The sequence below is a fragment of the Oncorhynchus keta genome, chromosome 25 (genome assembly GCF_023373465.1).
Source record: "Oncorhynchus keta strain PuntledgeMale-10-30-2019 chromosome 25, Oket_V2, whole genome shotgun sequence".
In the NCBI taxonomy this organism is placed as follows: domain Eukaryota; kingdom Metazoa; phylum Chordata; class Actinopteri; order Salmoniformes; family Salmonidae; genus Oncorhynchus; species Oncorhynchus keta.
The window spans coordinates 15,384,710-15,412,465 of record NC_068445.1 but is presented as its reverse complement, the minus strand read 5'-3'; the positions used below and the strand labels follow the sequence as shown (position 1 = coordinate 15,412,465).

The 27,756-nt window shown below is 42.4% G+C and overlaps 2 protein-coding genes across 2 annotated transcripts in view; one reads left to right on the top strand and one right to left on the bottom strand.

Moving 5' to 3' along the window:
- Positions 1–72: 72 nt before the first annotated feature.
- On the top strand, positions 73–3,137 carry LOC118357922 (beta-1,4-galactosyltransferase galt-1-like). Its single transcript, XM_035735227.2, has 2 exons — positions 73–191; positions 643–3,137. The coding sequence occupies exon 2, from the start codon at positions 674–676 to the stop codon at positions 1,982–1,984; it is 1,311 nt and encodes a 436-aa protein (XP_035591120.2). The 5' UTR covers positions 73–191; positions 643–673; the 3' UTR covers positions 1,985–3,137.
- A 7,548-nt stretch (positions 3,138–10,685) lies between these two features.
- Positions 10,686–27,756, bottom strand: part of LOC118357851 (hemicentin-1-like) — a 78,820-nt gene continuing 61,749 nt past the window's right edge. The window contains exons 57-81 of the mRNA XM_035735166.2: positions 27,503–27,667; positions 27,285–27,392; positions 27,008–27,142; positions 26,760–26,894; positions 26,364–26,633; positions 26,054–26,244; positions 25,756–25,969; positions 25,508–25,642; positions 25,198–25,388; positions 24,299–24,380; positions 22,338–22,508; positions 22,029–22,181; positions 21,676–21,813; positions 21,210–21,331; positions 20,847–21,087; positions 20,500–20,559; positions 20,255–20,374; positions 19,793–19,927; positions 19,519–19,638; positions 19,278–19,403; positions 19,024–19,152; positions 18,622–18,915; positions 18,302–18,421; positions 18,063–18,189; positions 10,686–15,475 (exon numbers count right to left, since the gene is read on the bottom strand). Of these exons, the coding sequence (XP_035591059.1) occupies positions 15,085–15,475; positions 18,063–18,189; positions 18,302–18,421; positions 18,622–18,915; positions 19,024–19,152; positions 19,278–19,403; positions 19,519–19,638; positions 19,793–19,927; positions 20,255–20,374; positions 20,500–20,559; positions 20,847–21,087; positions 21,210–21,331; positions 21,676–21,813; positions 22,029–22,181; positions 22,338–22,508; positions 24,299–24,380; positions 25,198–25,388; positions 25,508–25,642; positions 25,756–25,969; positions 26,054–26,244; positions 26,364–26,633; positions 26,760–26,894; positions 27,008–27,142; positions 27,285–27,392; positions 27,503–27,667 (4,073 nt within the window). The 3' untranslated portion in view covers positions 10,686–15,084. The remainder of the gene's footprint in view (positions 15,476–18,062; positions 18,190–18,301; positions 18,422–18,621; positions 18,916–19,023; positions 19,153–19,277; positions 19,404–19,518; positions 19,639–19,792; positions 19,928–20,254; positions 20,375–20,499; positions 20,560–20,846; positions 21,088–21,209; positions 21,332–21,675; positions 21,814–22,028; positions 22,182–22,337; positions 22,509–24,298; positions 24,381–25,197; positions 25,389–25,507; positions 25,643–25,755; positions 25,970–26,053; positions 26,245–26,363; positions 26,634–26,759; positions 26,895–27,007; positions 27,143–27,284; positions 27,393–27,502; positions 27,668–27,756) is intronic.

The window sequence follows — 27,756 nt, the reverse complement described above, 5'->3', positions numbered from 1 at the left end:
AATGAAGATTATTCAAGCAGTAGCCTATGCAAATCAGGGAGCTAATTTAACGGCTCTTTCACAGATGCGATTCGGTTCTTGATCCATTGAAAAAGAGCCGTTCATTCGAGAACGACCCATCACTAGCTCAGAGTCCACCATGTGGAGACGTTGAAATATGAAAGCGTTTGTCACCTGCATCAATGAATACGGTATGTAGCCTGCACAATTATTATTAAATGGCACATTTTGTATGTTTGATTGTTTTTACTAATTTGATCAAGAGAATTGTAAATACATTGATTCCTCGAAGTTATGTTAGGCTACGCTTATAAAAAGCATATGTAGCTCCCAAATACCGTATTACGTTTAAAATATGTTATTATAATTACCAGTGTTTCCTCATAGTTAACTTTATCTGGAAATAAAGCGCTCGTATTATTACTGCACTAGAGTGAAAACATTCTGTTGATGCGCATCCCAACGGAAAAAAGCCTAATTTGGAAAATTCTATATATTTTTTAATGTGGATGTTGCAGTGTTAAAATATTCACATCCGAGTCCGCAAATTAAAAAAACGAGGACAAAGTTGCATTGGCTAGCTACTGTATTTAAAAAAGAGAACTTGAGCTCTAAACAATAAACGATGTCTCCCCCCAATAGGTCTGGTCTGGAATCACAGAGCTGGATTTTGATGGACATAGCCTACACTATGCTGAAATTTAAGTTTGGTCTTCTAATATTCTTTGCAATGATATGTTTATATTGGACATGGTCCATATATATCAAATTGAATACAAACAAATACCCTGCAAAAACACATTGGCAAATTCTCATAAGTGATCAAACAATAACTCTGATTAAAGACACTAAGCATTTAATGGTGTCTGCCTACAAAGACCACAGAGTGGATGGAGCAATCCGTATCATTAGTATAATCAGAAGAGGTGATCTCCAGCCACTTCATTGTTTTTTCTGTGATGGGCATGGCTGCTTTCCTGCCTCAGTGGCACAGGTGGAGATGCACAGTGACCATTTTGGATTCCCCTTTGTGACCACAGATGTGCTGTGCCAGAGTCCATCTATGTATAATATGACACATGTCACTATATCAATACATTCAGATATCAAAGCCAACCAAAACCAGCACTTCCTGTCCATACAAAACAAAGAACTGAGAGAGGAGAAGATATTTCCATACAACTTTACAGTGTGCATCTCCAACCTTTTCGGAGGCTACAACAATGTCCTGCAGTTTGTTCAAACTATGGAGATGTACAAACTCCTTGGGGTGCAGAGAGTGGTTATCTATAACACCAGCTGTGGTCAGGACTTGGAACCAGTGTTAGTTCACTACAGGGAAGAGGGTATACTGGAAATAGTAGAATGGCCGATTGATCAGTTCCTCAACCCATCCAAAGGCTGGAGGTTTGAGGAGCACAAAGGAGATCTCCACTACTATGGGCAGCTGACCACTCTGAATGAATGCATCTATAGATACATGTACCAGTCAAAGTATGTACTTCTTCATGACATTGATGAGATTGTGATGCCTTACCAACATGCCAATTTGCATCTACTGCTGGAGGACCTTCAATACCAGCACCCCAGAGTAGGAGTCTTTGTCATCGAGAACCACATATTCCCCAAAAACCATTACGAAGACAGTGGCAAGTTTAAACTGCCACAATGGAGGGAAATTCCAGGGATCAATATCCTGGAGCATATTTACAGAGAACCCTCGAGAGAAGCTGTTTTCAACCCTACCAAACTGATTGTCAACCCTAGACATGTGGTACAGACATCTGTTCACTCTGTGCTGAAGACTTTAGGGGAGACCTTCTGGGTACCACCTGATGTGTGTCGGCTAGTACACGTCAGAGTTCCCCTGCAAGGGAGCCTCACTAAAGATCAGCTGCTTGTGGACAAAAAGCTGTGGGAATATGAAAAGGAGCTAGTTCAAAATGTTGACAACACTTTAAGGAAATCTGGACTGTTGCTTTGATGATGCAAATCTGATTTTGACATTCTTTTGTCATTTTTGTTTATTGGCCTATTTCATATGAATAATAGTCTGTTTTGCTATAGCCAAGCCTTGACGACTCGTTAGACAGTAAGGTCAGCCACCTCCCAACTTGGCAGAAAATGACTGTGCGATGAAATGAATAAGAGTGAATGGACAATTATTGCATTATGATCGTCCCTGATGTTTTCCTAAGCTTCCCAATACCTACCTGATTGCATTTCAGACACTACAAACTATACTTCCTTCTGATTTATTTTTGGACTATCTTTTTTTGCTATGTATTAGTGTGTTATTCATTGCGCTGCTATGAGTTAATAGCATTAAGGCCAAATTCAATGCTTCATAAAAATACAAATACATACATATTTGTTTCTTATACCTCCAGGGTTCCTAAAATAAAACAGCCATATGGTCCATGTAATTACTATCTTAAAACAATTCCATATGTTAGGGTAGTAAATATCAGACAAAAATGGCTTATATTCTCAGTTCTGACACTTTGGTTAACTCTGTTTGTCATTTATTTGACAAACCTGTTTTTAACTTGTCCCAAGGACCTCCCCTTGTGTATAAAAAGGTGGCGTTATATTAAAGGATGTAAAGTTTTCAACCAATTATTCAGCAATGATCAATAATTTACTGAATAATTAGTAACATTAATAGCATTAATTTCCATTTGACAGTTGTGTGTACTATTACTGTTTGTGAGAGTGTATCATTATTTGTTAAGTGATTTTTAATTGGAAAAAAACTTGAAAATATGTTAATCTGACTCCTCTCTTCCTGTTTCACAAACACCCGGAGGTGGACTGGCCATAAGGAAAAAAATGATTTACCAGCAAACAAAAACTTCTAATGTGTATTCACCATCAGTTATACATGCATGTCACTTTAGTGTTAGTTTCCATACATATTGCCTCATTCCATTACATCTTTTACCTTTCTTTCCTCTGTCACATTTGTGTGATTGTTCCTGAGGTTCGCTAGCAATAGTGGAACATATGACTAACATATTACAATTTTGCCAATAATTTTGTGGCAAATACCAGATGGGCTGGTCCATTTTTAGCCCAATGGGCATGTCTATTTTGTTTTGTGGAAAATGGTAATTATCTTTTTAATACTGGGACCTTAAGGAAAAACAATATATACTAGCAAATGAAAAACTAGTGTTTATACATTTTCTTATTCAATAATAGTTAGTTTTAATTGACATTCTGACTCTAACTTAATTCTACTTTAGAGATTTTGAAACCTGGGATGACTCACAATGACTGACTTGGAGGTGAACTCTTAATGATGTTGACTCAAAGCTCTTCCTGTCTAATTCTGACGAGTTAAGCATGCATAAATGGTCATAATTCCCTTTTTATGCACGTTTCTCTCTATGAGTATTCTGACCTTGTTAGGGACGTCGAGAATTTAAGCAGCTTTTCGCAGCTTTTTGTTCAAAATCGCGCAACATTTCAGCGCCCTGCTATTCATGCCAGGAATATAGTATATGCATATGATTAGTATGTGTGGATAGAAAATACTCAGACGTTTCTAAAACTGGTTAAATCATGGCTGTGACTATAACAGAACGTGCGTATCATCGAAAAGTGCAGGAAAATCTGATCACTGAAAATGGAAAACAATATCCATGCGCGACTTCCAGGAATTGTTATAGGTGAACCGGATTAAATAGGGCTGAGGTTGCAGTACCTACAGCTTCCACACGTTGTCTAGAGTCTTGTCATTTACCTGGGCTTTGTTTCTTGGTCAAACCGAATCAAGGGAACCGATTCCCTCCGGTCTCCGACCGGATGTTTTGGTTGAGATTTCTCAGGACAGTATTTCAATAAGGACACCTATAGAATTGACATTGCCTCGTGATCAATTGTATCACTTATTAACGTGTACTAATACCTAAAGTTGCATTACAAAAGTATTTCGAAGTGTTTTGTGAAAGTTTATCGTCAACTTTTTTAATTTAAAAAAATTACGTTACGTTCTAAAACGCTATTTTTTTCCGTTGTTCACACAGTGTTCATAGATCGATATCTAGGCTATATATGGACCGATTTAATCGAAGAAAGACCCAAAACGATGTTTATGGGACATCTAGGAGTGCCAAGAAAGAAGCTCGTCAAAGGTAATGAATGTTTTATATTTTATTTCTGCGTTCTGAGTAGCCCCCGGCTATCGCAAAATCTGTCGTTAGGTGACGGTGCAGTATTTGGGGGATACATGCTATCAGATAATAGCTTCTCATGCTTTCGCCGAAAAGCATTTTACAAATCTGACTCGGTAACTAGATTCACAACGAGTGTAGCTTTAATTCAGTATATTTTATGTGCATTTTAATGAAAGTTTGAGTTTTATCAAAAACTATACGTGGCGTAATTGAAATTTCCGCTGATATATGTTCCCACCACGGGACCACTGCCTTAAACATGAGAAAGGCATGCTATTCACCCAATATTTGTTTGGGGTGGAAATCAAAGAAATGAAGGTGTTTCTACAGATACGCCATATTCTGACCTTGACTTAATTCCATCATAATTCCACCACCTTTATGCGCGATGAATAAAGGTTGCGAAACCTGACGGTTCCAATTGGAACAACATTACTTTCATTTTCCCGATAGAAATAACACCATTCTCCATGCACTGTAGTTTACAAATTGATAAGAGCTATTGATGAGAGTTAGGTAAATTGAAGCCATTTTGATAAGGGGATTGTAAATATAAATTACAATCTATTTTACCTTATGATTGCTGGAGACCAATGTGAAACCAGTCACAGGGCAGCAAATTGAAGCATATCAACATAATTTTTCCACATTGGAGTTTATGAAATGCTGGCCTTATAACTTGCAGGTATTATATTTGGAGACCCAAGCTATAGGCTTCTGTAGCCATGCGCAAATAATAGTATAGTGCCAAACCTACCAAGTTGATTTATGATTTCTAGAATGTTTTAATTACATGCCCAGACTACTTTTTACAATTTCTATTGTGCTAAATATTAGCCACTATCCGTAGCCAACGTCAGTTATACCCACATATATTTATGTCTGTCACTTTAGTCTTTCCATACTCACCCCCAGAAGATAAGATATGCATATAATTAGTACATTTGGATAGAAAACACTCTGAAGTTTCTAAAACTGTTTGAATCATGTCTGTGAGTATAACAGAATTTATGTAGCAGGCGAAACCCAGAGGAAAAACCATTCCGATTTTCTTTTCACTCTTTTCAATGGGATTTCATTGGGAATCCAGATTTCTAAGGTACCTTCTTGCAGTTCCTACCATTTCCACTGGATGTCACCAGTCTTTAGAAATTGGTTGAGGTTTTTCCTTTGTGTAATGAAGAAGTAGCTCTGTTCAAAACCAGGGTCACTTCAAGTATACTGTTAGAGGCGCGAGACCAGAAAGGTAGCGTCAGTTTGTTTTCTTCCTGTATTGAACACAGATCATCCTGTCTTCAATTTTATCGATTATTTACTTTAAAAATACCTAAAGTAGTTTGAAATGTTTTTGCAAAGTTTACAGGTAATTTTTGTAGATATTTTGTAGTCACGTTGCGCAAGTTGGAACAGGTGTTTTTCTGGATCAAACGCGCCAAATAAATGGAAATTTTGGATAAATATCGACGGAATTAATCGAACAAAAGGACCATTTGTGATGTTTATGGGACATATTGGAGTGCCAACAAAAGAAGCTCGTCAAAGGTAAGGCATGATTTATATTTTTATTTCTGTGTTTTGTGTCGCGCCTGCAGGGTTGAAATATGTTTTCTCTCTTTGTTTATGAAGGTGCTACCCTCAGATAATAGCATCGTTTGCTTTCACCGAAAAGCCTTTTGGAAATCTGACATGTTGGCTGGATTCACAACACATGTAGCTTTAATTTGGTAGCTTACATGTGTGATTTCATGAAAGTTTGATTATGTATAGTAATTTATTTGAATTTGGCGCTCTGCATTTTCACTGGCTTTTGGCCAGAGAGGTTAAGACACTAACAGCTTACATACGGTAGGCAATTAAGGTCAAAGTTATGGCAGTCGTGGCCAGGGCAATAAATTGCAATGTCCGTACTGTGAGACGCCTAAGACAGCGCTACAAGGAGACAGGACAGACAGCCGATCGTCCTCGTAGTGACAGACCACGTGTAACAACACCTGCACAGGAATGTATGGTGGAAAAATTGCAAGATTGTTATAATATTTTATTACATCAAATGGTTGTTTTATTCAACAGAAGAGTATTCTTTATATTGTGTGTGTGTTCTACTGAGGATGGGCCTCTGGGAGATAACACTGACAGGAGATTTACGATGTCTTTTGAGTGATAAAACCTAAAGAGCATTCTAGAGCATGAGTTAATGTTTCTGGTCTATACAGGGCCAGACACTGGTCTCTACACAATGAAAACTGTTGACACAGCAGATACTGTCTGCTATGTATTATAGGTATCTTTCATAAAAATCTTAACCTTGTGACGAACAACAGATATATATTGAATGAGTCATGTAGGTTGGAAGGGGTGTATCTTGGCTATAAAATACCTCTGTATTTTGGTATCGTGGCTCTCAACGAATCACCTGAGCTTGAATCGTCAACCAGCCATGACCAGCCATCATTATCGTAGAGCACTCAATTGATTAACTTTATATGTGTGCGTTGTATTGACCTGCTCCCTTATTAATAAGTGATTGAAGATTTAGTATAACTTTGACTTGTGTGAAAAGTTTGTCTCTCCTCATTTGATAGTAAAGAAATTAACCACCCCAATCGGTACATCACACCTGCGGGACAGGTACAGGATGGCAACAACTGCCTGAGTTACACCAGGAACGCACAATCACTCCATCAGTGGCCAGTGAAAATGCAGAGCGACTGTCCGCAATAGGCTGATAGAGGCTGGACTGAGGGCTTGCAGGCCTGTTGTAAGGCAGGTCCTCACAAGACATCATCGGCAACAACGTCGCCTATGGGTACAAACCAGACAGGACTGGCAAAAAGTGCTCTTCACTGACAAGTCGTGGTTTTGTCTCACCAGGGGTGATGGTCGGATTTGCGTTTATCGTCGAAGGAATGAGCATTACACTGAGGCCTGTACTCTGGAGCGAGGTGGAGGGTCCGTCATGGTCTGGGGCTGTGTGACACAGCATCATCGGACTGAGCTTGTTGTCATTGCAGGCAATCTCAACGCTGTGCATTACAGGGAAGACATCCTCCTCCCTCATGTGGTACCCTTCCTGCAGGCTCATCCTGACTTGACCCTCCAGCATGATAATGCCACCAGCCATACTACTCGTTCTGTGCATGATTTCCTGCAAGACAGAAATGTCAGTGTTCTGCCATGGCCAGCGAAGAGCCCGGATCTCAATCCCATTGAGCACGTCTGGGACCTGTTGGGTTGGAGGGTGAGGGCTAGGGCCATTCCCCTAGAAATGTCCGGGAACTTGCAGGTGCCTTGGTGGGAGAGTGGGGTTACATCTCACAGCAAGAACTAGCAAATCTAGTACAGTCCATGAGGAGGAGATGCACTGCAGTACTTAATGCAGCTGGTGGCCACACCAGATTGATTTTGACCCCCCTCCCTCTTTGTTCAGGGACACATTATTCCATTTCTGTTAGTCACATGTCTGGAACTTGTTCAGTTTATGTCTGTTGTTGAATCTTATGTTCATACAAATATTTACAGATATTAAGTTTACTGAAAATAAACACAGTTGACAGTGAGAGGACATTTTCTTTTTTTTGCTGAGTTCACAATTCAAGAGTATTTTTAAGTCTACCAATTGGTGCTGAAAAGGAGATGAATATGCTTATATTTACTTGGGCCAGGACGATACCAGTATCGCAGTGTTTTTTTTCCATGACAAAAATTAAAACAGGAAGCAGACCAAACTCTTTGGCCCTTTAAAAACCTGCTGGATGTAAAATCATGTGTGCTATAGCTTGGAAAATAAATAAATGTGATTCTGGATGACAACATAATGATGTTTGTTCCAAAATTAGGTCTATTTTCCTAAAGAAGTCAAATCCACTTAATGTTTTGTTCCCTTGCCATGATATGAACAAGTATCACGATACTGGTATTGTCCCGGCCCTATTATTTACATGGCTTTCTTAAATTGATCCCTAATATTCTGAACCATGCTCTCCATATACTGTGAGTCTGAGAATATTAATTAACAGTATGCCAATTTAAAGGGATGGCTTTAGATAAATGTAGTGGAAACTCAATTGAATGAAAACTCCATGAGAAAATCTGTTGACTAGCAAGTGGGAGGGTTTTCAGCAGTTGAATAAAATGTATTCAGCCCAGGGAGCCACGCCTGCAAAGCCTGTTAAACACCTGCATAAGGTAAGTCTGAATAACAACTGAGAATTGTGTAGGAAAGGCATGCGTAGGAAAGATGTACATTTCCTAAGTCTGAATCGGGCCACATATAGATAAATGTACTGAAAACCATATTGAATGAAAACCAGCTATTGCTGATTTAAACATAGGGTACATGTTTGCCAATATAGCTGCCAAACAGTTGCAATGTTTTTGATTGGATTAGTCTGACACTGACAGTACTCTTTCAGTACAGTTTTCTTTCTAAATGCTTAAACTACATCAGTTTGTAATTTTATAACACACTTTTTGCAAAACTGTAAACACAACTCACTGCTTTACACTCAGTCTGCAATTTAATAACACACTTCTAGCAAAACTGTAAACATTGGTCTCCACATTGCTACACTTTCACCAATTGCCTTTCCACATTGACATGTGAAAACTCTTTTAGATAATGAGTTCACTTACAAATCAGAACTTGAGCACTATAAATAGGCCACAGTAAACATTTGGTTTGGACAATATTGGACAGAGCGTAAGAGGAATGAGAAGGTGAAGAAGTAGGAGGAGGAGGAAGAGAAATAGATGAAGTAGGGAAGAGGAAGGGGAGTACAATAACTGATGAAATCAGAGTGACTGTGGTTGACCATGTTGTCAACCATAGGATGAGCATGAGGGAGGCTGGCCAACAGGTTCAACCAAATCTACTGTTGCAGGTATCATCCGGATATTTCGAAATGAGAACCGGTAAGTAACTAAGTGCTGTGGTCTTACTGGTACAGTAATATGTACTGAACTTTCATGAGAAGGATCTATCACTAAAACCATTCAAATGTTTTTACAGAACTGCAAGAAAACCAGTATCTGTTGGAAGACGTTGACTGTTCACCCCAGAGCAGGAGACCCACATTGTAAATATAGTCATTGCAGACTCAGAACTGCAGGACCACATAATGGCAGATAACACCATATTCCAAAACGTCAACAGAGTGAGTCTCTCTGTCTCGTCTACTGAAACACAAAAGAATTAGGATGAAGCAGATGTACAGTGTCCCTTTCGAAAGAAACTCAGACTGTGTAGAACAACTGCGATATGAATATGTGCAGGTAAGCTATACTATCCTATCATTGGTACTGGAAGTGTATGGTCATATTGACTGATCCTTGTCTTTTCATACCGTGCTACATAGTTTTGTCTTGTCTCTTTCAGAGAGTCATGGAGCTAGAAGCAGATGCCGTGCATCATGAGCTAATATTTGTGGATGAGGCAGGTTTCAACCTAGCAAAAACAAGGAGCCGCGGCAGGAATATCATCGGACACCGTGCCATTATCAACGTCCCGTGACAATGTGGTGGCAACATAACAAAGGCTATTAGTCAAAACGCCGTCCTTCACCATCATGCAATCCTAGCCCCATTCAACACTGCACAGATTATCACATTTCTGGACACCCTCCACAACAGACTAATCCCTAATGACCAGGGGCCACAGCAGCCAGGTACGTTATCATCTGGGACAATGTTAGTTTCCACCGGGCTGCTGTGGTCTGCAATTGGTTGACTGGTCACCCACTTTTCATTGCACTCAATCTCCCACCATACTCTCCGTTCTTGAATCTTCTCTGCATGGCGTTGGAAGGTGTATCATCGCCATCCCCAACAGCGCATACCCCTTCTACAGGTAATGGAGGAGGCTTGTGGAGACATCGATGAGGGGTCATGCCAGGCCTGGATAAGGCACTCCAGGCGATACTTTCCACGCTGCCTAGGTCAAGACAACATCGCATGTGATCTTATGGCCAGACCCACATAGAAGTTGAGATATAGCCCCCCCAAAAAATGAAACACTTTTTCTAGTACAAATGTTTTTGTTTTCTTCTGCTACACTTTTGTTGTTTGAGGAAAAAAAAAATTTTTCCCCTTATTTGTATTGATAGTGTGTTATGTACGGAATGCACATCCATACTTTACACATTTGGATACCTGTGTGTATGTGTGTTTACTACATGTATGACAAAACGTTATTGCAAACTGCTATGCCCTGCACACAGAAAAAGAAAAAGTCACAAGTGTTTTTCATTTATACAATCAGTGGGTAATTGGTGCTTAGTGTGCTTATTCAATTGATGGTTTGTGTGTACTGTATTGACGCAACAACATTTTTTCTTAAGAGTTTGAAGAGTTTTGTAAGAATTGTTTGCTTTTGTAAGAGATGTACAATGTTTTGCTGGTTTGGTGTAAGGTTTTGTGGTTAGTGTGTAGAGTTTTGCAAAAATAGCCTATAGTTTCAAAGATAGTGCCTATGCAATCAGAACAAAACTGTAATAGGTGGAATATGTCTAATGATAATACAAAAAAAAAACATTTATTAAAATTATGCAGATAACAAAACCAATTTAGCCCGGTTTCCAAAATATATAATCTTTGTAAAATATTAGCCATATTTTTCTAAAATGTGCCAAACAATTTATCTATAATATTCCTAAAGGGATCGTTTGCTGGTTTATAGTGATTATAATGCTAATATTATGCCATATTGTTAAATATAAAATCCGTCTTAAATCCTGTCATATATACACTGCATTCCATCATAACATTACAAATGATGAGGGCATCAACTTACAAACAGTACCAGTCGAAAGTTTGGACACACCTACTCATTCAAGGTTGAATTATTATTATTATTTTCTAATTGTAAGATAATAGTGAAGACATCAAAACTATGAAATAACACATGGTATCATGTAGTAAACAAAAAGGTGTTAAACAAATGAAATATATATTTTTTATTTGAGATTCTTTAACCTGTTGATCCTGCCCCCTACTTTTTTTGAACATTCTGTTAAAAATCGCACAACATTTCAGCGCCCTGCTACTCATGCCAGGAATATAGTATATGCATATGATTAGTATGTGTGGATAGAAAACTCAGACGTTTCTAAAACTGGTTAAATCACGGCTGTGACTATAACAGAACGTGCGTTTCATCGAAAAGCGCAGGAAAATCTGATCACTGAAAACTGGAAAATATATCAATGCGCCACTTGAATGTATTGTTGAATAGAAATCACATTACCTGGAGCCGAGGTTGCAATACCTACAGCTTCCACTCGATGGCAACAGTCTTGTCATTTGCCTAGGATTTGTTTCTTGGTCAAACGAACAAGAGACAGCCCATTTCTTCCGGTCTCCAACAGGATATTTTGGTTGAGATTTACCCGGACATTATTTCAAGACGTAGAGCTATAGAATATACATCGCCCCGTGATCAATTTGATCGATTATTAACTTTTTTACCTAAAGTTGCATTACAAAAGTATTTCGAAGTGTTTTGTGAAAGTTTATCGTCGATTTTTTTTTTATTTAAAAAATGACGTTGCGTTATAAAACGCTGTTTTTTTCCTTGATCACACAGTCTTCATAGATCGATATCTAGGCTATATATGGACCGATTTAATCGGAAAAAAAGACCCAATAGTGATGTTTATGGGACATCTAGGAGTGCCAACAAAGAAGATCGTTAAAGGTAATGAATGTTTTATATTTTATTTCTGCATTTTGTGTAGCGCCGACTATGCTAATTATTTTGTTTACGTCCCTTGCGGGTCTTTAGGGGTGTTGCATGCTATCAGATAATAGCTTCTCATGCTTTCGCCGAAAAGCATTTGTGTTTAAATGAACGTTTGAGTTTTAACGAGTGCTATTAGCATTTAGCGTAGCGCATTTGCATTTCCAGATGTCTAGATGGGACGCCTGCGTGTCAGGTGGAGGTAAGAGGTTAAAGTTCTCCAACCAGCTTTATGAGGTAGTCACCTGGAATGCATTTCAATTAACAGTTCATTTGTGGAATTTCTTTCCCTATAAATCCATTTGAGCCAATCAGTTGTCTTGTGACAAGCTACGGGAGGAATACAGAAAACATCAAGTGTAATGATGAAACTGGCCCTCATGAGGACAGCCACAGGAAAGGAAGAACCATCGTTACTTCTGCTGCCGAGGATAAGTTCATTAGATATAACTGCAGCCCAAATAAATGCTTCACAGAGTTGAAGTAACAGACACAATTGTTCAGGGGAGACTGCGTGAATCAGGCCTTCGTGGTCGAATTGCTGCAAAGAAACCACTACTAAAGGACATCAATAATAAGAAGAGACTTGGTTGGGCCTAGAAACATTAGACGGGTGGAAATCCGTCCTTTGGTCTGATAAGTCCAAATTTGAGATTTTTGGTTCCAACCGCCTTGTCTTTGTGAGACGCAGAGTAGGTAAACAGATGATCTCCACATGTGTGGATCCACCATGAAGAATGGAGGAGGAGGTGTGATGGTGTGCGGGTGCTTTGCTGGTGACACTGTCTAGTGACTTTTGTGCCTTGAATTTTAGAATTCACTTAGTCCCACTATCATTTGTTTTTCAACAGGACAATGACCCAATTCACCTCCAGGCTATGTAAGTGCTATTTTACCAAGAAGGAGAGTGATGGAGTGCTGCATCAGATGAACTGGCCTCCACAATCACCCGAGCTCAACCCAATTGAGATGGTTTGGGATGAGTTGGATCGCAGAGTGAAAGAAAAGCAGCCAACAAGTGCTAAGACTGTTGGAAAAGCATTCCTCAAGAAGCTGCTTGAGAGAATGCCAAGAGTGTGCAAAGCTGTCATCAAGGCAAAGGGTGGGTACTTTGAAGTATCTAAAATCTCAAATATATTTTGATTTGATTAACACTTTTTTGGTTACTACATGATTCCATGTGGGTTATTTCATAGATTTCATTTCTTCATTATTATTCTACAATGTAGAAAATAGTAGAAATAAAGAAAAACCCTTGAATTAGTAGGTATGTCCAAACTTTTGACTGGTACTGTAGCTAGTGAAGTATTCAATTCTTAGGTTTCAGGGACAAAATTGTTTATTGTAGTATAGGGCCTACTGAAATATGTACTGTATTGGTTACTGGCTGCTGAGGGTTGTCGAGGCCATCAGCAATGGTCCAAAATCACCAATTGCATAATTTCTATAAAATTTGCCAACGAACTAATGGCTACAAAATGATTAGGTAACATATTTCATGAAATAGTTTGTAAGGTTAAAGACAGGACTTGGAACCAGTTCAGGGAACAGAACCGACAACCAAACGTTTTCTTTTTTTTGTTAGTAACTCTGCCTGGCTTTAAACTTACTCTTGAAAGTTGACATAGTAGAATGCACAAGGTGCAATTTCTAAATTGGGTAGTGCATCATCAGTTCCTCTTGTCATGTTTGTAATTCCATACCACAGTGAGATATTTATATAACTTGTGGGCCACACAGAGAGGAAATGTTCAAGACACTCTGCATCAGGTTGTATCGTCGTTATATGTGCATTCATCTGGAACAGATTCCACTTTTCCACTCTGAGCAACACGTTTTTTTGTCGGCTACATTTACAACAGTTCAAAACTTTGAAATCGGGGTTAAGAATATCTTAATCGCTGTATATAAGTTATGAATGTTCCTTTTTGCAAAATACATTCATGGTCTAAGAGGGTGAGCAATGGAATAACAGTGTTATGGTGAATGTATCACATAGCTGCATGTATAACAGGAAATTTATGCTCCCTTCATCTCATAGAGGAGTGTTTGTGGTGGATGTGAACTTAGTGACATGGGTGAACTGGCCATTGTCATTTCAGGTAAATGCCAGATGGGCTGGTCCATTTTTAGCCCATTGGGCTGGTCTAACTTGTTTTTTTGTGTGTGCAAAATGACTTATCTGGCTAATACTGGGGGCCGGTATGAGGGCTTTAGAGATTGGCCAGTGTGTTAGAAATGCCAGGTCTGATTGCTTGTCACAGTCCGCCCCTGCAAACACCCACTGAATGTGGTTCTCCACTTTCAAATTCTCTTTGATTTTGGGGTGTGTTTCATGTATAATACTAATTGAGTATTCTTTTGGTTTACAAATGAACAGTTCTAGTTCAGCACAATGTCTTTGCTACTTCCTACCCCCCCATAGTTTCTAACCCTGCACCTTTGAAACACATCAAGAAAGATGGATGGCTAAATCAGAATACTACAGTCTAATGACTAAAACGGTTTAAGCAGAAAGGGACATTGATGTCCATATTGTGGCCCTACTACCTGAGGCCAACTCCATTCAAAACAGATTCCGATAAGTGCAAACAATTTCAAACGGTCTTGTACTTTTATCTTTTCTTATAAATTTGTTCTTGCAATGCAAACACCATTTGCCTTACTGATTCAACAAAGCTGTCAAGTACCTTCAGAATAGCACCATATGGCTGGTTCAAGTGACAACAATGACTTCAAAAATGATAGAAAAACACTTGGGATAAAAGAATATTGCCACACCTGTAGCATTATCACAATATAAATAACTACACGCCATTCTAATGCTACAGGACCATCTTTGGAGTGTTCATTGTAATGAATCCAACAAATCTTATAAAAGGTCAATTTCTTTACAAGAACAGATTTTGGCAAAATTGTGTCCCCACAGTTTAAGATCCATTTCAATCCAGTTTACTTATTGTACCAGAGGGTCCAAATATCCATGAAATCCTTAGTGTTAATACTGTTTACCTTGTCTCATTATTAGTGCTTTCTTGGCTTGGTTAGCACGCTCTGTCTCACAGGCCTCCAGGCTGTGGGCCTGATTCTACAGAGGTTGGTGAAGGAGGGGTCAGTGGCCTCTCAGGGGCACACACAGTCAGTTCCAGCCTCCAGCTGGGGGGGCTCATCTCAGTAGGGGTATCTAGAGATGGAGATGTAGATGATGAAGATGCTCTGGTATGTGATGCGGCCCTGTGTGGAGAGGGTGGTGGCCTGCACCCCGAGACGCACCAGGCCTGACCTCTGCAGGGGCCGCATGGTGAAGATGATGCCCCTGCCTGCCTCGTCCCTGATGCCAAACATCTGGCCCCCTGCCCCCACCCCTGGACCCCCCTCATTGCCCTGCTCTAGAATGGTGAAGGATGTTATCTCCTGCAACGCCCCCCCCTCCGAGAAGGCAGACAGGCGCACCACGTTGTGATTGGCTGGGATGCCTAGGGGGAGGGTCAACAGCTTGTACTGCAGTAGCAGAGGGGAACCCCCAGATCCACAGTCCCGAGAGCAGGGTCTGTAGCACGTCCTGCCATGGAGAGAGAAGAGTCAACTGTTACACTTTCAGAGGTACTGATACCGTCAGGCTCCAAAGGTCAGTATCTAATGTACAAGACAACCATGTGATTGTTTAGAGGGACCAATGATCGTGACTTACTACAAACAATGACTTTATGGTGGTGTGATAAGGTAACTAAGGTAAGTACAAGATGACCACCTTTAGTCCACACACAGACACATACACAGCTCTCCCTCGCCCTCCATTTGGCAAATCTGACCATAATTCCTGCTTACAAGCAAACATTAAAGCAGGAAGCACCAGTGACTTGATCAATAAAAAAAGGGGTCAGATGCAGCAGATGCTAAGCTACAGGACTGTTTTGCTAGGACAGACTGGAATATGTTCCTGGGACACGTCCGATGGCATTGAGGAGTACACCACATCAGTCATTGGCTTCATCAATAAGGGTATCGATGATGTCATCCCCACCATGGCTTCTGGTTGGGGTACATACCCCAACCAGAAAACATGGATAACAGGCAATATCCGTACTGAGCTAAAGGCTAGAGTTACCGCTTTCAAGGAGCGGTACTCTAACCCGGAAGCTTAGAAGAAATCTCGCTATGCCCTCCGACGAACCATCAAACAGGCAAAGCATCAATACAGGACTAAGATCGAATCGTATTACACCGGCTCTGACGCTCATTGGATGTGGCAGGGCTTGCAAACCATTACAGACTACAAAGGGAAGTACAGCTGAGAGCTGCCCAGTAACACAAGCCTACCCGACAAGCTAAACTACTTCTATGCTCGCTTCGAGGCATTTAACTGAAACATGCATGTGATTACCAGCTGTTCTGGAAGACTGTGTGATCAACACTCCGCAGCCGATGTGAGAAAATACCTTTAAACAGGTCACCATTCACAAGGCCGCAGGGCCAGACAGATTACCAGGACGTGTACTGCGAGCATGCGCTGACCAACTGGCAGGTGTCTTCACTGACATTTTTAACCTCTCCTTGTCCGAGTCTGTAATACCTACATGTTTCAAGTAGACCACCTATAGTCCCTGTGCCCAAGAACACTAAGGTAACCAGTCTATATGACTACCGACCCATAGCACTCACATCTGTAACCATGAAGTGCTTTGAAAGGCTGGTCATGGATCACATCAACTCTATCATCCCAGAAGCCCTAGACCCACTTCAATTTGCATAACTCCCTAACAGATCCACAGATGATGCAATCTCTATTGCACTCCACACTGCCCATTCTCACCTGGACAAAATAAACACCTATGTGAGAATGCTATTCATTGGCTATAGCTCATCATTCAACACCACAGTGGCCTCAAAGCTCATCAATAAGCTACGGACCCTGGGACTAAACACCTCCCTCTGCAACTGGATCCTGGACTTCCTGACAGACCGCCGCCAGGTGGTGAGGGTCAGTAACAACACATCCGCCATGTTGATCCTCAACACAGGGGCCCCTCAGAGTTGCATGCTCAGTCTCCTCCTGTACTCCCTGTTAATTCATGACTGCACGGCCAGGCATTACTCCAACACCATCATTAAGTTTGCCGATGACACAGTGGTAGGCCTGATCACCGACAACGACGAAACATCCTATAGGGAGGAGGTCAGAGACCTGGCCGTGTGGTGCCAGGACAACAAGCTCTCCCTCAACATGATCAAGACAGCCTCCCGGGTGGCGCAGTGGTTAAGGGCGGTGTACTGCAGCGCCAGCTGTGCCATCAGAGTCCCTGGGTTCGCGCCCAGGCTCTGTCGTAACCGGCTGCGACCGGGAGGTCCGTGGGGCGACGCACAATTGGCCTAGCGTCGTCCAGGTTAGTGAGGGCTTGGTCGCGCACCGGAGAAAGAATGAAAAAATTTGGCATGGGTCCTCAGATCCTCAAAAGGTTCTGCAGCTGCACCATCACTACTTGGTATGGAAACTGCTCGCCCTCCAACCGCAAGGCACTACAGTGCCGCAAGGCACTACACTGGGGCCAAGCTTCTTGCAATCCAGGACTTCTATACCAGGTGGTGTCATAGGAAGGCCCTAAAAATTGTCAAAGACTCCAGCCACCCTAGTCATAGACTGTTCTCTCTGCTACCGCACGGCAAGCGGTACTGGAGCGCCAAGTCTAGGTCCAAGAGGCTTTTAAACAGCTTCTACCCCCAAGACTCTTGAACATCTAATCAAATGGATTATTTGCATTGCCCGCCCTCCCCCCTTTTACACTGCTGCTGTTGTTATCATTTATGCATAGTCACTTAAATAACTCTACCTACATGTACATATTACCTCGAGTAACCGGTGTCCCCGCACATTGACTCTGTCAATGTACCGGTACCCTCCCCTGTGTATATTCTCGCTATTGTTATTTTACTGCTGCTATTTAATTACCTGTTACTTTTATTTCTTATTCTTATTTGTACTGCATTGTTGGTTAGGGGCTGGTAAGTAAGCATTTCACTGTAAGGTCTACACCTTTTGTATTAGGTGCATATGACTAATACAATTTGATTTGATTACAAAAATACTCAGGAAACGATCTGTCTAACCACATATTGCAAACACACAGTGGTGTTTTATTGAAGCTCCATACCCTGGGCTTCCTCCTTTCTGATAGGATGCAGGGCAGGGCGTGTCCAAACACTGATATCCTCCACGAGTGTTGAAGCACATCTGGTTGTGTCCACACTGGATGCCTTGTACTGCACACTCATCAATGTCTGCAAGCATCAGAAAGGAAACTCCGTATCTGTATGTGTTCTTGGCAATGTAAACCTAGTCGTGGTGGGTGGTTTATGTAGTGTTCATGTGTATTGTTCGTTTTCTCCATACCTGTGCAACTCCTGCCGTTGGGTAACAGCTGGTAGCCTGTAGGACAGAGGCACTGGAAACCCCCTATTGTGTTCCGGCACTCATGTTGGCATGGGTTCCTCAGCAAGCACTCATCCAGATCTGTACAAAGACCGATGACACAATGAGGTGAGCAAGACGTACAACACTCAACTCCCTTGCTTGTGGCCTTTGCTTACAGACATTCAAATCAAATTAGAAGCTGCAAAGCTTTTTCATCATCTTGTCCACAAACACAGATGCCAAATATATGACTGAACGGGAATCCAACTACTTCGGGGGAGGGGGAAGAGACGACTCACCGACACATGTGCCATCTCTGTTGGTATAGCCTATGGGGCAGCTCTGTCTGGTGATGCGAGACACCCCATGATGCCGAGAGGGAATGGGCCTACCCAGCGATGACACCAGCTGTGGGCGCAGTCTTGCCCTGACACGGCTACCGTTGGAGAAGACCTGTCCTCTCTCTAGACCAGCACAAGAGCGCCCATCCCCCATTAACACAGTGCCTGGTGGGCAGAGGCACCGGAAGCTGCCTGGCATGTTACGGCACTGGTGGGCACAGGGGTTTGGCATCTGTAGGCACTCATCAATGTCTGAAAGGCAAAACAAGACTCAGACACTACTTAGAACAAGATTTTATTGGACAGTAGCATATTGTTTAGTGTAGTAATACATGTCTATGCCAAAATGAAGTGTCTTACCCAGGCATGGACGGCCCACCCCCTGGGACTGATAACCTCTGGGGCAGACACAGCCGTACCCCCCAATGGTGTTCTGACACATCTGGCTGTACCGGCACAAGTGGCTTCCATCCTGGCATTCGTCCACATCTGTGAATCACAATGTTGGTAAACACAGGGCATACTATAATGATAGGATCAGCATTCTCACACCACAAACCTGCGTGCAACAACATTCAAAGTAAAAGATGGGTGAAGTATAAATGGCATCATACCGACGCAGGCTCCATTCTCTCCCATTCTCATGCCAGCTGGGCAGCTGTCGAAACACTGGTAGCCTCCCTCTGTGTTGCGGCACTGCTGGTGACCTGGGCACACATGCCTGCTGCACTCGTTGATGTCTGTATACAAACAAACGCAAAGGGTTAGAGATTCCACAATTTAACTTGTATGATACTGGTATGAAAGATTTGATTCTGTTGATAATATCATCAGTGAGTCACAGGGTCCACTGACCCAGACAGCGCTGGCCAGACAGCTGGTAGCCAGGGTTGCAGACACAGCGGAAGGAGCCCAGGGTGTTCAGACACTGCTGCTGACAAGGGGAGAGAGACGACTCCTGGCACTCATCCACATCTGAAACTCACACCACAGGTCAAACTCTGTTACTAATATGCCTTATTGTCAGGACCTTATTATAAGATGGAGACTAGAATGTATTCTATTCAGTGCATGACTGAAAAACAATCCCCCCTCCCAAAAAAAGTGTATTTGTTGTGAATAGACTTGCCTTCACAGCTGGATCCCATGGCGCTGGGCTTGAAGCCTGGGACACATTTAGCCTGGCAGCGGTATGTGCCAACCATGTTCACACACTGCTGGTTGTAGTGGCACATGTGGGAGCCCTGGGCACATTCATCAATATCTGTAGAGAGATACCACATGTGAGGTCAAACACAAGAACACTGTCTGCAATACAGCAGTAGGATGTATACTTTCACAGTGATAATATCACCCTGGAACCAAATAGTGTGTGTGCTAGCGAACTGATTCTGTTTACATTTTATCCCCCAACATTCTTTTTTTTATACAAATTTCAAAATAGATTACCTTCTAAATATAGCATACAAATCACCATGATACCAGATCCCTTTACAGACCGATCACTTACTGTAACGTAATCTATTTAGAAGATACTGTATAACGGTGAGATAAAGTATGCAGGATTCAGTTAGTGTTTCCTGTGGCTGACCTTGACATGTGTTGGTTTCTGGGGAGATGGTGAAGCCAGAGGGACAGGCACAGGAGAAGCCACCCATCACATTGTTGCAGGAATGTGAGCAAGGCGACTCGGCAGCACATTCATCCTCATCTAAGCATTCAGATACAGTTTATAAAGGTCATATGCATTAATGAGTTAATTGAATTGCAAACTACAAAATAACATTGGTCGATCCAACAAAGAAATTGAAGAAGGAAAAGGTATACAAAACATACCTGTACAGTAAGAGGCTGTATCCAGGACAAAACCTTCCGGGCATGTTTTTCCATCCCCATCTAAAGACAAAGGAGCACATTCAATCCATGAGCAGATGATGCTACTGTATCACAATTTTAAACAATGAAAATTACATCTTAAAAATGAATGTGTTTGCTACAGTACATCAGTTAAAATTCAAGTGTTTGACTGACTGTCTGTTAGTCTGTATTGTGTAAATCTGTATTGTGTAAGTCTGTATTGTGTTAGCCTGCCTTGTGGTAATCTGTATTGTGTTAGCCTGCCTTGTGGTAATCTGTATTGTGTTAGCCTGCCTTGTGGTAATCTGTCTTATATTTCCACTGACCAGGTAGGAGTAGGGAGGCTGTGATCTGGAAGTCCAGACTGAGAGTGAACATGCTGTAGATGCCATCCATCTGGGACACCTTGACGAGCTGCAGCAGTGGCCCCTGACGCTCCTCTCGGCCCTCGTAGATGATGGAGTGGTTACAGCGCAGCACCATGGGACCGTCTGCTCTCTGGTGGGCCTGGGACGACCATGAGTACAGCTGCCCTGGTCCCGTTTGCACGTATGACTCATCAAACTCCTGCATGACACAAAGCAGTCATCATATTAGAGATTATATTGAGATTTAATTAAGACTTTTATGGTTTGTCACAGTCAGGGACTTCAGCTGGCCTTAGGATGACCGTGTTAATCAATACACACCTGCAGATTGAGATGGGAGGTTGATAATGTCAGAGGGACAAAGCCGTTGATGACAATGTCTATTAGGAGAGCCCCCTCTGAGTCCAGACCTCTGGCTACATGGGTCAACTGAAGGATCTCTCCTGGTTACAAACACAAACACAACATTCAAATACATCTGGGATACATTATAAAACAGTCACTTGGGAGAGTTGTCTGTCTGAAGAGGACCCACCCCATATTTTTGTGGGTTCTTATTGAAGTTGCCAAAGGAGTCTGTCATTGAAACCAGATCCTAGTAATAATTTTTAAAAACTACAGTCATGGAGAACTATGCCCTCTGCTGGTTCTCTTATAATGTACAGATTTAAAGGGACAATTCTGCTTACGAGAGACAACCACTGTTATAGGACTACATTTACAGTAGAGTAAACCTTAGTTCAGGTTAATTTACAGGATGTTATTGTATCTGTTCTTCAGTGCTGACCTGTGTCAAACTCCAGCTGTGACTCCTGTCTGAACAGGCCCTGGGTCAGGGAGTAGCCGTTCTTGGCTGCTCCAGTCTGCAGCACTGTGGTCCAGTAGATGGGAGCAAACACAGACACCAACACCCGTAGCAATGGACCTGCAAAACATCAGTAGTTAGACCACAGCCTCTATGGAAATACCTCTGAGCAAAGTGTGATAGGTCAGGATACAGCAATGATCAGTGGCTGAGTGATCTATGTGCTTGATTATGGGAAATAACTTTACAGCAAGTGCTTGATTATTGCATTTAGATCTGCTTCTGAGAGGCTCCTACTGGTTACTGTAAGACATCTCTCACACTCCCATACTCACCCACACTAGGAGGGATGTTGTCCAGGTGGGCCTGCAGGGTGCTGGTGCCCTCTTCTGGGTTATCTGTGATGTTAGCCTCCAGGAACGACACCCCAAACTCCCTATCATTCACCACCCCAATCAGACTCCCCCTGGCCTTACGAGGGGCCTCCCCTTCAGTCAACAGAGACAGACAGATACATAAGTATTAAGTTATACATGATTTAAGAGTAGCTGTAGTACTATACCTTCTATGTACACACATGATTTAATTGTTAAATGAAGCTGCGTCCGTTTGGAGTGACAGGAGAACAGTTCAAACACCCGTACCTGGACAGAGTCCAATCTGACATCTCCTGGAGTCCCTACTGGGAGCGTCACATGATTTCCCCCCATTGGCCAGCTCTGGATTGTTGCATAACCTGATTCGCTCCTGATTCCCTCGACCACAGGTGGTGCTGCATGGGCCCCAATCCTCCCAGTTAGAATAACCTCCATTGACTGTGGCAGGAGAGGGCGAGTAGGGAGGGAGACGGAGATCATCCATATAGAGAATTAAATAAACAATCCATAATTACTATTGTGTGTTTTCTTATTCCTTTGATATAATGGATCGAGAGGATCGAATTGTAGGAATATTAGATTTATTTTATTAATTTATTTATAGGGGACAATCAACATTAATCAACATGAATATTACAATAATGCAACATCCATGTAAATGTGCTGGGGTTAGCCAAAAGCTAATTTGGGCCTGTGTAACGGTAAAGGCCTTTGCACAGCCACTATACAAATACTGACTAAAACAATACAATATACAAATACATTACATCCAATAATATATAACTCTAACAACAACAACAACATCAACTGTCGTCTTTCATATGAAGAACCACAGATAACTCTGAACAGGTTTGGATAGATTTGAGCCATGTTTTCAATAAAAAATTAAAATACAATAATCAGTGCAGCTCCTCAAGTCCATGGGCATTGCATTCCAGTATATTGTAGCTCTAACAGAGAAGACTGATTGACCGATTTTACTGTGTCGAAAAGGGACACAATCCCCTCTTACTGCCCTTGTTACTCTGGAGGTGCTTTCCTTGAGCACTGTATGCCGGCATAGGGGTGGAGGGACAAGAACATGCAGGATCTTAAAGACAAGGCTTGCATCTACATACTGCTTAAAGCTATCCAGACTAAATAAATGATGTTTGTAAATTATATGACAATGGTGGTAACTGTTTGGTTTGTCATCAAAAATCTTAAGTGTTTGTTTGTAGAGTGATTCAATTGGTTTCAGAATAGTAGCCCCTGCTTATGACCAGCATGTGAGGCAACAACTCAGATGTGAGAAGATCAGGGCATATATAGTTTGGTGGCCTCCAGAGGAAGGGAAGGTCTTATAAATCTAAAGTTGGACAATCCAAACTTGACTGCGTTATCCATCTTCTTCACATGTTTCTTAAAAGTCAAGTTGGAGTCCAAAATGATGCCGAGATACCTGAAGTTAGACCCAACTTTCAGATTCTCCCCATTAACAAGAACAGCTCGTTGGGAAGAATCAATGGATTTCTTAGAGAAGTACATACAAACAGTCTTGTCGATTATTTAAATGCAGGCAACAATTTGTAATCCACTTAGAAACATCTACCGTAGTGTCAGTTAACTTGTTAACAACTAGTTTTCTAGTTTTTGAGTGTACATACATAACTGTACTGTCTGCATACATCTGCAACTGTTAACTTGTGGGCAAGCAAGTGAGAGATCATTTATATAGATGGTAAACAGAAGAGGATTTAAGCCTGATTAACGTTTTGAAAATGTTTCATGGTACATTGTTTTTTAATACCTGAGTTGAGGATACTGAGTTTCTGTCTCGAAGGCGGCTTTTGTTTGGGACATATATCAAGAGTTGGCATTAAAATGTTATTATCTGCAGATTTCTCATCCTCTTGAAAAGCCATGTTAGCGACAGAGGTTATGGTTACATATACAGAATGTCCTTCTCTGCACGAGATATTATAGGCGACTCAAATATAGATTATTTCAATCATTCATGTTCCACCATTCAGTCTGGATGGCTAATTAGGGGGACTTTACTCCACTTCTCCCAGAATTACATCCTCCATATCAGCCTTTTTTTCTGCAGGTGACCTAAACTCCAGACTCTGAAGGGGAGCTTGGTACCCTGGGCCGCTTAGGTGTATGTTGATTCCGGATTGTTTGAATGAAGGCCAGCATTTGTAAATGGAGGTTGTGTGACTGTGTTCATGCTCCACATCACTCACTCTGTACTTTGAGAGAAATCGTCCTCTCAGCGACCCCAGCCTCACTCTCAGCCACACACTGGTACTCCCCTGCATCTTCTCTCTGACACAGATGGGGACAGACATACATGTTAGGGCATAAACACTTTTAACACAAGCACGTTATCATTGTTCTTCTGAAATATGAGGATTGATATGCTGTTCAGGACCCTCATCCTTTCACTCTTCCAAATTACATAATGTCATTTAGTGACATTTCTAATTAAACATATTTGCCTTACATTCCACGGAGTGATTTTATGATTTTTATGTTATTTCAGATATTTAATGGAACTTTCATCCCTTATTGAGGCATTTAAAAGCTGACATTTTCTTAAAGGGAATTTAAGGTTTTTCCATTAGCTTGTTTGCAATAAGTGTCATTATGACACCAGAGAGAGGAAGTATCACATTAGAGCACTCTGTAGGAAGGGAAACCATTTGTCTTTGAGAAAGTTTAAGCTGCAGGGTGTACAATTACAGCATCAATTACAGAGTTAAAATAGTTAACATAATTATAGACACAGAACGAAACAGTGAGAGAGCCTGGGAACATCCATTTCTGAGCTACCTCTCTCTCCCTCTCCCTCTCTAGATAATACTGTTGGCTTTTTAGAATGAGCTCACTAAAATCTGACTGGCACGCTGATGTTAGGTCACACAATGTTCCATGACTCAGGACTGCAAATGGAGTGCAGATTGACTGCAGTCAGTGGTCCATCTTCTCCCTCTCATTTCTTGTGTAAGCCTACTCTCTTTTTGTTTTTATAGCTATTTTTTACTCTCAAGATATGAACTCTCAAATTAAACTAACACTTGGATAAATAGATTTCTGAGGGAGACTAATTGGACAGGTGGGACAGGTCCAGGGTTGTGTTTACCGTGATGCTGTAGATGGCCAAGGAGCCATTATGGAGGGATTGCAGGCGAAGGGAGCGGAGAAGGGGTCTGCCGTCATGGACCCAGCGGAGGACCGGACTGGGGTCTCCATGGACAGGACAGTCCAGCATGGCAGTGCCACTCTGGGCCACAGTCTGAGAGGTGTGGGCCTCTCCCTTCAACACCGGTGGTTCTAAGGAGACATGACCATAACACATCCATTCCGAACAGTGTGCCCCTACCAAGGAATATAAAACAATACTAATACAAACAGAAACAGTCTTAAGGTCATGAGGTGTTGAAAGTACTCACCTCTGATGCGGACAAATGAGAGTGCTCTGATGGTGCCCACACTGTTCTCTGCTAGGCACACATAGGTTCCTGCATCCCTCAAGGTCACATTCTCTATTACCAAGGAGCTTCTGCCTGCCTCGTCCACACTGGAAACTGAGCGAGAGAGAGACATGTTTGGAGTAATCAATATGATTATTACTATTACTATATACAGTACCTATGACTACATCATATCGATCATAAGAGAACATGGGGTATTGGTGTACCTGGATAGGGGCTGTTGTTAGCGGTCCAGGAGATGACAGGGGTAGGGATGCCCTGGGCGTGGCAAGACAAGCTGAGACTTTGACCTTTGTTCATGGTCACGTCAGTAGGTAACTCCTTGAAGGCGGGTCTCATGTTGACGGACAGGCGGGTGTCCTGTCTCACAGTGCCTGCTGTGTTGGTGGCCACACAGGTGAACACACCACCATCATCTGGCTACAAGGGTGAAAACGTTGATCAGGACCTTCACCTGAACCACCTTCATTATAATGCAATGTAAAACAGAAATGTGTCTCTGACCTCTGCCCTCTCAATGATCAGCTCTCCTGACCGCAGCACAGTGAATTTGCCAGACAGGCTGGGAACGATGTTACCATCCTTCTTCCATGACACCCTGGGCTCTGGTGAACCCTGAGCCGCACAGGGTAACAAGGCCTGGAAGCCCTGGATGACGGACAACTCCGGCTGACCAACAGGAATCATGGGCAGGACTAGAAGAAAGACCGAGTCAATTTATTACTGGCAGAGCAGTAACTCTGTACCATGAGACACTGTTATTCCTAATGTCAGGTTAAACCTAAATGTCATATTGACCTCATATCACACTCACTCATTATGGCAAGCCTCATGTCATGGCTGGCCCTGCCAGCGAGGTTTTTGGCTGAGCAGGTGTACAGTCCAGCATCACTGCGTTGTGTGGCTGCGATCCTCAGGGTGCCATTGGCAAAGAGCTGTATGTGTGCCCCCTCTGTGAGGGGCCTGCGCTCCCTTTGCCAGGACACCTCCGGCTGGGGCTGTCCGTCTGCCAAACACTCCAGGCTCACTGGCTGGCCCAGGACTGCTGCGTACTCCTCACGAGGAACTCTCAGCACTGGGGGAACTGGAGCAACACAAAGACACATAGTACCTTTCACTATTGAGGCCCACACATTCATCTAAGTATCAACAAGTGCCTCCATGCTGTTTGAACAACATGTCTGTGCTCTGTAGAAATGTAGTGTGTTACCTTGCAGTACTAGACGTGTCCTTCCTATTGCTGTGCCAGCTTCGTTCTGTGCCAGACACTGGTAGGTGCCCGCATCACCCAGAGTGACTCGAGAGAACTTCAGAGCTCCGTTTGAAAGGAGAGCCAGTTTGTGACCTGAAGAGCCATGGAACAAAGACATCCCAATTGAGAAACAGCAGACTATAAATGACTATTGTGTTATATAATGGCTTGATTTCTGATCAAGTGTCCAAAGAGGGCACTCTCACCAGCTGTTATGGGAACACCCTCTCGTTGCCAGGTGATGGAGGGTCGGGGGAAACCCTGCACCTCGCAAGGCAGAACCGTCCCATGATGCAACACTACTTGTACTTCCTCTGTCATAGGCCTGATCTCAGGGGGCTCTGAGTGGGAGAGGGCAAACCCATTAACATGGTTTATTACACACAGAGTATTCAACTGTAAAATGAAGACATAAGAGAGTTACAGGGCAAAAACATGAACAATTACTTTATAACCTTAACAACAATCCACCTGAGGACCCACCTTGCACTGTGAGAGTGATGTGTTTGTGGGTCACTCCTGCAGGGTTCCGGGCAGAGCAGGTGTACCTCCCTGCATGACTGGGGGTAGTAGCTGTGATCTCCAGAACTCCTGGATCCAAACAGTACAGTAACACAACAATGAACACCAAAGTACTAACATGACAGGATCCCTGATGGCAACAGGCACCATGTTACCCTCTGAGCAGCAAGTGTACCTACCTGTGGGCAGGACCCGGTAACTTCCTCCCCGGGATCCCAGCTTGGCTCCACTCTTGGTCCAGCTGACAGTGGGCTCTGGGATGCCCTGTGCATGGCATGGCAGCACCACAGGGGCCATTTTGATAGCAGTGACTGTTGTAATGTCATCTTCAATGGTTGGAGCGACTGAGGGACAGAGAGGAGAAATCTCAGTCTGTTCTGCTGTATGTGAGATGAAAGGGCAGTCTACAAACGTCTGAGTAGGACCTCAAAGC

Excerpts from the sequence above, each read along its gene's own strand:
- LOC118357922 (XM_035735227.2), top strand. The coding sequence starts at position 674 with ATGGACATAGCCTACACTATGCTGAAATTTAAGTTTGGTCTTCTAATA.